Genomic DNA, 9,170 nt, shown 5'->3' on the forward strand with positions numbered 1-9,170 from the left:
CATCTGTGAGACTTTGACACTTCGCGTGGCCTCCAAGTGCACCGGGCCTGGCACGGGCTGCTGTTGGAGTGACTTGTTGCGTGACTTTCGCACCGTGCGGAGCCGACCTTGACCGGCTGCAGGGGCACAAAGCGCTGTGAGGAGCAGCAGCAGCAGCTGTGAAGGCTGCCGTCGGCACTGTGGCTACACGAGGGGGTGGGTGGCCAGCACCATCACCACCACGGCCGGCCGCCTTTGTCTCCACAGCGGGAGGAGCGGTGGGAGGAGGAGGAGCGGGGAGAGGAGGAGGGGCGGGGGGGTGAGGAGGGGCGGGTGGAGGAGCGGGAGGAGGGGTGGGGGGAGGAGGGGCGGGGAGAGGAGGAGCGGGGGGAGGAGCGGGGGGAGGGGAAGGAGCGTGGGGAGGAGGAGGAGCGGTGGGAGGAGGAGGGGCGAGTGGAGGAGGAGGGGCAAGTGGTGGAGGAGGGGCAAGTGGAGGGGGAGGGGCAAGTGGAGGGGGAGGGGCAAGTGGAGGGGGAGGGGAAAGTGGAGGGGGAGGGGCAAGTGGAGGGGGAGGGGCAAGTGGAGGGGGAGGGGCAAGTGGAGGGGGAGGGGAAAGTGGAGGGGGAGGGGCAAGTGGAGGGGGAGGGGAAAGTGGAGGGGGAGGGGCCAGTGGAGGAGTTCTTCCTCCGCCCCTCCTCTTCCTGTACCTCCCCCCTCTCCCCCTCCTCGTCGTCGTCTCCGCGGCCTCTGCTCACGACGCCTGTTCCACATCTCACGGTGACGACGGTGATGATGGTGGTGATGGTGGTGGTGGTGCTGATGGTGGTGGTGCTGATGGTGGTGGTGGTGCTGATGATGGTGGTGGTGGTGCTGATGGTGGTGGTGCTGATGGTGGTGATGGTGGTGGTGATGGTGATGGTGCTGATGGTGGTGGTGATGGTGGTGATCGTGGTGCTGATGGTGGTGGTGGTGGTGCTGATGATGGTGGTGGTGCTGGTGGTGGTGGTGCTGATGTTGCTGATGGTGGTGGTGATGGTGGTGATGGCGGTGGTGGTGCTGGTGGTGGTGGTGCTGATGGTGGTGCTGATGATGGTGGTGGTGGTGATGGTGGTGGTGATGGTGTTGCTGGTGCTGATGGTGGTGGTGTTGATGGTGCTGGTGGTGGTGCTGATTGTGGTGGTGGTGCTTATGGTGGTGGTGCTGATGGTGGTGGTGCTGATGGTGGTGGTGCTGATGGTGGTGATGGTGCTAATGGTGGTGGTGATGGTGGTGGTGCTGATGGTGCTGATGGTGGTGGTGATGGTGGTGATCGTGGTGCTGATGGTGGTGGTGGTGCTGATGATGGTGGTGGTGCTGGTGGTGGTGGTGCTGGTGGTGGTGGTGATGATGGTGGTGGTGGTCCTGGTGGTGGTGCTGATGGTGGTGCTGGTGGTGGTGGTGCTGGTGGTGCTGATGGTGGTGGTGCTGATGGTGGTGGTGGTGGTGATGGTGGTGTTGCTGGTGCTGATGGTGGTGATGGTGCTGGTGGTGCTGATGGTGGTGGTGCTGGTGGTGGTGCTGATGGTGGTGGTGCTGATGGTGGTGGTGGTGGTGCTGATGGTGGTGGTGGTGCTGATGGTGGTGGTGCTGATGGTGGTGGTGGTGCTGATGGTGGTGGTGGTGCTGATGGTGGTGGTGATGGTGGTGGTGGTGCTGATGGTGGTGATGGTGCTGATGGTGGTGGTGCTGATGATGGTGGTGGTGCTGATGGTGGTGCCGATAGTGGTGGTGGTGATGGTGGTGGTGCTGATAGTGGTGGTGGTGCTGACGGTGGTGGTGGTGCTGATGGTGGTGGTGATGGTGGTGATGGGGGTGATGCTGATGGTGGTGATGGTGGTGGTGATGGTGGTGGTGGTGGTGCTGATGGTGGTGATGGTGGTGGTGGTAGAGCTGATGGTGGTGGTGATGGTGGTGGTGCTGATGGTGGTGATGGTGGTGGTGCTGATGGTGGTGGTGGTAGTGGTGATGGTGGTGGTGGTGATGGTGATGTTGCTGGTGGTGGTGGCTCTCTCCACTCTGTCCTCTCCTTTCTCATTAAAATGCAAATCAATTTATAACATTTTTGACGTGCGTTTTTTCTGGATTTTTTGTTGTTATTCTGTCTCTCGCTGTTCAAATGAACCTACCATTAAAATTATAGACTGATCATTTCTTTGTCAGTGGGCAAACGTACAAAATCAGCAGGGGATCAAATACTTTTTTTCCCTCACTGTATAAAGAACTTATTTTTTAATCGAGATGATTTAAGCGTTCATAGCTCCAGTTGCTTCTTCGTATCGGAAGGAAATGAATGAATGGTGCAGTGGGTAAACATCAATGGGGAGACAAAGGCGGCCGGGCATAGTACTGGCCACGAGAACAACAAAAGCCGCCCATTCGCCACTCGGTGGCCGTGATGTCACCACGGCGCTCGTACCAGGCCAGGTGCACTCTGAGGCCACGTGATGTGTCGAAGGCTCGCTGGCAGGAGGTCACGGCACAGACCCCCCCCCCCCCCCCCCCCCCCGGTGCTGTGGGCTGACCCAGGATGGATTGTCGGCAGGCCAGCCTGAAATTCGTCAATGCAGATGAAGATGATTTAAAAGTGCATCACAGCTCCAGTGACTTGCTATAATTCATTATCTGATTGAAGAGCGTTCCGGACGGCCGCAGAAGCGCGTCCGGACGCGGTGGCCACCGTGTTTGTTCGATGGCAGTAGCCACACGCCGCCGCCGCCGCCGCTGCCGCCGCTGCTGCCGCTACGGGGAAGGTGACCGGAGCTCGCCTGGTGATTGTTTCAGGCCGGGGGTGGCACTTGCCCGAATTCTCAACTGCGCCCGCTAAGAGGGCGACGTTACCACCCCTCCCCCCCCCCCCCACCCACCTTGGCTGTGCGCCGCTTCTCAGATGGATCCCCACGTCGCGTTCCCGTCCATCAAGCGAGAACGCGAGGCGGACGACTCGAGCCCCGGGGCGTCGTCTCTGGGCTCGGCGGAGCGACGCGGAGACTCCGGCGATGCCGCCGGTGAGCTCCACGCTTCTCGTCCTGGAGCCTTTGGCTCATCGTTTGCCGATCGGTGCTCCCGGTCAAGTGAGCAGCCGGTGCGGTGCGGTGGGTCGTGAACTATGCAACTATAAACTTTAAAAAAATTCAACAAAACTAATTTGATTTGACCAGGTAAGGTCCCACTCAGCTAGGTAGCTACTTGCCAGAAGCGACCTGGCTATTTACAATTGATAGCTCAACGAAGTGGCTTATGTGCTGCTGCTGATGATGATGCTGCTGCTGATGCTACTGATGCTGATGATGCTGCTGATGATGCTGCTGCTGATGCTGCTACTGCTGCTGTTCACGATGCTGATCTCGCGTGCCGTGCCAGCGCTGTGGAGCGAGTGGGACGCGGAGGAGAAGCCCAGCGCCGAGACTCTGCGGGCGGCGGCAGCGGCGGCGCTGGCGGTGAAGGACGAAGAGGGAAGCTGCGGTGAGCGTCACCCTGGGAGACGCTCGTCACCACACGCACCACCACACGCACCACCACACGCCCTACCACACGCACCACCACACGCACCACCACACGCACCACCACACGCACCACCACACGCCCCACCACACGCACCACCACACGCACCATCACACGCACCACCACACGCACCACCACACGCACCACCACACGCACCACCACACGCACCACCACACGCACCACCACACGCACCACCACACACACCACCACACGCCCCATCACACGCACCACCACACGCACCACCACACGCACCACCACACACACCACCACACGCCCCACCACACACACCACCACACGCACCACCACACGCACCACCACACGTACCACCACACGCACCACCACACGCACCACCACACGCACCACCACACACACCACCACACGCACCACCACATACACCACCACACGCCCCATCACACGCACCACCACACGCACCACCACACGCACCACCACTCACACCACCACACGCACCACCACACGCACCACCACACGCACCACCACACACACCACCACACGCACCACCACACACACCACCACACGCCCCACCACACACACCACCACACGCACCACCACACACACCACCACACGCACCACCACACACACCACCACACGCCCCATCACACGCACCACCACACGCACCATGCACGGTCGCGCTCATTACACGCTAGCCAGAAATGAACCGCATTACCTTGGCCATCGAACAAAGACGGTGGTCACCGCGTCGCGTGGCGCTATCAGATGCGCTTCTGCGGCCGTCTGGAACGCTCTTCCTGCCAATATTAGGAAGCCACTGGGAGCTATGATGCACATTGAAATCATCATCATCTAGATTGACAAACTCATTTGTTTAGAACTGCTTCTTGTTGTTGTTGTTGTGTTTAGTTTGTTGTCCTTACACCTCCGATTAGCGCGGGTGTCTACGTACGGTGCGACAGAAGTTCCACATAGACACAGGCCTCCGGAGCGTTGACACGCGGGGTGCCGCCTCCGTGGTGTCGGTTCGCAGTTCCTTGCTTGAGCATCGTCAAAGTGGAGGAGGAGGAGGAGGAGGACAGCGACGTTCCAGAGGAGCCGGAAGGTCGCCACGGAGATCCGGCCACCGAGGACCAGAACTTCATTGAGGTGGAGCTGTCGGATGAGGACATTTGCAAAGGTGGGAAGGGCGCCCACTTTTCATTCTGCCGCCATGAAAAACGCGCGCACGCACAGCCACGGGCAAAGATTCCACCCGCGTAGCCTCTGTTGGGCTGTTGGGGCCAGTGTTGTCGGCTGGGGCTAACAGCACTGCGAATGGCTGGTTTGAGGTGCCATCTGTTGAGGAAGTGCGCAAGGCGATCCAGAGTCTTGAGACCGGGAAAAGTGCCGGGGCAGAGATGACCTCCCAAGAAAACTGCTCGAGGAAAGCGTACTCCTTGGTTTCTTTCGGTAAAGTCACGAAGGTAGAAAAATAAAATAAAAATAATATTCAATCGCGACGTTTCGATCGCAGCGCAAGCGGTCGTCCTCAGCGTGGGGCGTCTGTGCGCAGACTGCCCCACGTGACATCATCGCAGCCGCCTGTTGTTGACCACGCGGTTCAAGGAGCCTCTGGGCAGTTGGAGGCAGTCTCCCCTTGGCAACAAAAGACGGCGGAGGAGCGACGCTCGCGACAACGAGCGGAGCGCCGGGCGGATAAAACGCAGCGAGTTTGGCGCAGCGGGGTGGGGGGGCCACAGGTGGTGGGGCACAGGTGGTGGGGCATATCTGCCGGTCATCTGAGTCGGGTCAACTCATGGCACCAGCTGGGTCCGTCCCGTGACCTCCTGCTGCACGTGCGCCGTGGCGGTGACGTCACCGCCGCTCGGTGGCGGTGACGTCACCGCCGCTCGGTGGCGGTGACGTCACCGCCGCTCGGTGGCGGTGACGTCACCGCCGCTCGGTGGCGGTGACGTCACCGCCGCTCGGTGGCGGTGACGTCACCGCCGCTCGGTGGCGGTGACGTCACCGCCGCTCGGTGGCGGTGACGTCACCGCCGCTCGGTGGCGGTGACGTCACCGCCGCTCGGTGGCGGACGGCGGCTGTCTCTGCTATACGAGCCTCCGCGTGTCTGCGTGTGGCGGGCGGGGGGTTTTGAACATTCGTCCGGATGTCTCCGTCGCAGGCGAAGCGACGGACGGGCGGGACGGACGCCTGTGCGCCGCGTGCGCCGACGACCACGGGGGATGCTTTGACGCGGAGCCACGCGGAGACGGCGACGGCGACGGCGACGGCGACGACGACTCGCCGGGGGGCTGCGCGCGGTGCGGCGAGCCGCTCGGGGACCCTCCGGCGATGACGCCGCCGGCACCGCGGCGCGCCGGGGAGACGCCGCGGCGCCCGCGCGGCGCCGGGGCCAAGGTCGGGCGCCGGGCGGCCCACGAATGCGCCGAGTGCGGCCGCGCCTTCTCGAGCAACTCCAACCTGGTGCGGCACTCGCGCATCCACAGCGGCGAGCGGCCGTTCGCGTGCGCCGAGTGCGGCAAGGGCTTCGCCGACCCCTACCGGCTGAAGGCGCACGCCGCCACGCACACGGGCGGCTGGCGGCACGCCTGCGCCGACTGCGGCAAGGCCTTCTCGTGCCCCTCCAAGCTGAGGACGCACGCCGCCACGCACACGGGCGAGCGGCCGCACGTCTGCGCCGAGTGCGGCCGCGGCTTCTCGCAGCGCTCCAACCTCAAGCAGCACGCGCTGACGCACGCGGCCGAGAAGGCGCACGCCTGCGGCGAGTGCGGCAAGCGCTTCTCGCACCCCTCCTACCTGCGGGCGCACTCCATCACGCACACGGGCGACACGCGGCACGCCTGCGCCGAGTGCGGCAAGAAGTTCACGCGGCGCTCCAACCTGGAGGCGCACGCGCGCATCCACACGGGCGAGCGGCCGCACGCCTGCCCCGAGTGCGGCAAGCGCTTCCTGCACCGCTCCTACCTCAAGCTGCACGCCGCCACGCACACGGGCGAGCGGCCGCACGCCTGCGACGAGTGCGGCAAGCGCTTCACGCAGCGCTCCAACCTGGAGCGGCACGCCGCGATCCACGCGGGCGAGCGGCCGCACGCGTGCCCCGACTGCGGCAAGCGCTTCGCCCACCGCTACTACCTCAAGCAGCACTCGTACGTGCACGCGGGCGAGAGGCCGCACGCGTGCGCCGCGTGCGGCAAGCGCTTCGCCCACCCGTCGCTGCTCGAGAAGCACGCGGCGGCGCACGCCGCCGCGCCGCCGCACACCTGCGCCGACTGCGGCCGCGGCTTCGCGCACCGCTACAACCTGGAGGCGCACCGCAGGACCCACACGGGCGAGCGGCCGCACGCCTGCAAGGAGTGCGGCAAGCGCTTCGCCATGCAGTCGGGCCTCGAGCGCCACTTCCGCACTCACACGGGCGAGCGGGCGTACGCCTGCGCCGAGTGCGGCAAGGCCTTCTCGCAGAGCTCACACCTGCGGGTGCACGCGCGCACGCACACGGGCGAGCGGCCGTACGTGTGCCGGGAGTGCGGCAAGGGATTCTCGCACAGCTCCAAGCTGCGACGGCACGCCAAGGTGCACGCCGCTCGCTGCTGAGTCCCGGCCAGCGGGGTGGGGGTGGCGGCGGCGGTGGTGGCGGGGGGGGGGGGTACCGGCCGCCCGGGCGGAGCCGGCGTCGCGAGAGACCCTGGGGTTTACGGCCCCCGGCCACTACACAGGGGGTCTCGTAGGGTCACAGAGACCCGTAGACTGGCACAGAAACCCAGAGACTGCTCGGACAGAGGGACCCATAGACTCACATAGAGGCCCCTTGACTCGCATAGAATTAGATTATCGGTTTGACCTCCACGCAACTATGAACATTGCTCTCGTATATCAGAGCGTTGCCATCTGCTTGAAGACGAATGGATCTCACAGGGAGCTCTGTGATATCCACTTCCACGGGTTCTCTTGTGTGTGCACCAGAGTGTCACTTGAAGAAGAATGGATCTCTGAGGTAGTGAATGTGAAAACCACTACGACTGTGGGCCATGCTGTGTGGACCAGAGCGGTCACTTGAAGATAGAAGGGACCTTGAAGGTAGCTCTGTGATATCCACTTCCACGTCACGATACCGGAGATTGAGGTCCGGGGGAGTGTTGGATGCCGGGAGTTGGACCCATTGCATACGCATGTAAACTATAAACTTTTGTTTTATTCTACCAGGTAAGGTGCACTGAGCTACGTGACTCTTTTTCAGAAGCGACCTGGCCATCACAAATGAGAGAGAGAGACGTTTCACTTCAAATATATAACAGGCGCCGTCAGGGTTCCGGATCGAACCCACGGGCTGACGTATACGAGGCGAAGGGGAGACGACATCTCCTGGACACTGCCGGGTAGCGTCCGCGTGAGTCTCGACGATCGACGGCCTCCGACGTTGGAGAGGGCGACGCCTCGCGACGCTCGACCGGGCCTCCCTGATGTGGTCACGCGCGTCGACAGCGGAAGGATTTGAAACGATGGCCCCGAGTGTGCCGTCGTCGCCGCTCTCGAAGGTTCCGTGTGGTTGTTGACGATGCAACAATGGATTGTTGTTTTTTGTTTGTTGTTGGGGATTTCTTTGGATAGCGTAGAACTCTCTAATGACTTCACTCATAGTGCAGCTTTAAACAATTAGTAGCGATGCTCTGTAGCCGTGTGTATGTGTATAGTTGTGTGTGCGTGTGTGTATGTACATATATTTAGCTGTGTGTGTGTATGGTGACCGGTGGTGCAGCGGGTGGCGCGCTTCGCCTACGAACCCCGCGTCCTGAGTTAGATTCCCACTCATGGCCAACACCAGTGACAGAAATTTTCATCAGGACCGGTTCAGATAATTTTCTGAACCCATCCTGGGCCTCCCCTAAATCGACTCAGCCTCTAATGAGTACCTGGTACGGTGTGTGGTAAACATCGCCACTGGGGAGACAGAAAGAGAGAGAGAGAGACGCAGACTCCAAACTTACAAAGGCGCCAGAGTAGGGATCGAACCCACGACCTGTATACTAGGCGAGGGAGTTAACATCTTGCCAACACGGTGCCCTGAATAGCACTGCACGGCACATTGGAGATATTGGTGGTGTGTCGTCTTGCCTAGGAGCTCCCCCAGTGGCAGCCATCCCTCCCCATCGCTAATAAAACCCACACAGTGTAACCGATGTTCACCAAAAACATCCCCCAAATGCTCTGCAAATCACTCAACACCACAGCGGCAGCAGCAGCAGCACAATCACCACCACCCCCACTACCCCCTACTGCAAACACCTTTTGCCATGCTCTCTTGAGACTCTCTCCATGAGGCTTTCCTTGCCCTAAACCAAGCGAGTGATAATAAAAATAATAATAGATATGTTAGTAATGGAATATGAATCCACTTTCTCCCGCAATTGCCCCCCCCCCCTCCCTCGATCTCCTCCCCAGATGTCCACAGCACGATGGAGGTTCCTCTTGCTGGGGGTCCCAATGCAGACCCCCCACCTCCCGTGTTTTGCCGGTCCGTAGCCGCCCCGTCTTGTAACGCGTCGCTCGTATCGCGGTCCGCGGAATGCCGCCCGGCTCTGCTGCATGTTCCTCTTCCCGTGGCCATCGGCACCGTGGCCTCGGCTGGGGCCGGCCATCGGCCCGGTGCCAATAAACAACTCGCCGCGTCGATACCGCCA

At 61.8% G+C, this 9,170-nt stretch overlaps 1 protein-coding gene across 2 annotated transcripts; it reads left to right on the forward strand.

Annotated features, from left to right (window-relative positions):
• The first annotated feature begins 609 nt into the window (after positions 1 to 609).
• Positions 610 to 9,170, forward strand: LOC116956668 (uncharacterized). Of its 2 annotated transcripts, none has more exons than XM_076054647.1 (5): positions 610 to 756; positions 2,906 to 3,023; positions 3,379 to 3,480; positions 4,523 to 4,669; positions 5,657 to 9,170. In XM_076054647.1, the coding sequence occupies exons 2-5, from the start codon at positions 2,906 to 2,908 to the stop codon at positions 7,084 to 7,086; spliced, it is 1,797 nt and encodes a 598-aa protein (XP_075910762.1). In that variant the 5' UTR covers positions 610 to 756; the 3' UTR covers positions 7,087 to 9,170. The 2 variants fall into 2 exon arrangements, with proteins under 2 accessions (XP_075910762.1, XP_075910763.1); XM_076054648.1 differs by having other exon boundaries at positions 616 to 765.

Source organism: Petromyzon marinus, chromosome 66 (genome assembly GCF_048934315.1).
Source record: "Petromyzon marinus isolate PM22_M1 ecotype Great Lakes invasive population chromosome 66, UKy_Petmar_22M1.pri1.0, whole genome shotgun sequence".
In the NCBI taxonomy this organism is placed as follows: Eukaryota; Metazoa; Chordata; class Hyperoartia; order Petromyzontiformes; family Petromyzontidae; genus Petromyzon; species Petromyzon marinus.

Excerpts from the sequence above, each read along its gene's own strand:
- LOC116956668 (XM_076054647.1), top strand. The coding sequence starts at position 2,906 with ATGGATCCCCACGTCGCGTTCCCGTCCATCAAGCGAGAACGCGAGGCG. Across the intron at positions 3,024-3,378 it reads AGACTCCGGCGATGCCGCCG|CGCTGTGGAGCGAGTGGGAC; the intron begins GTGAGCTCCACG and ends GTGCCGTGCCAG. Across the intron at positions 3,481-4,522 it reads GGACGAAGAGGGAAGCTGCG|TTCCTTGCTTGAGCATCGTC; the intron begins GTGAGCGTCACC and ends GTCGGTTCGCAG.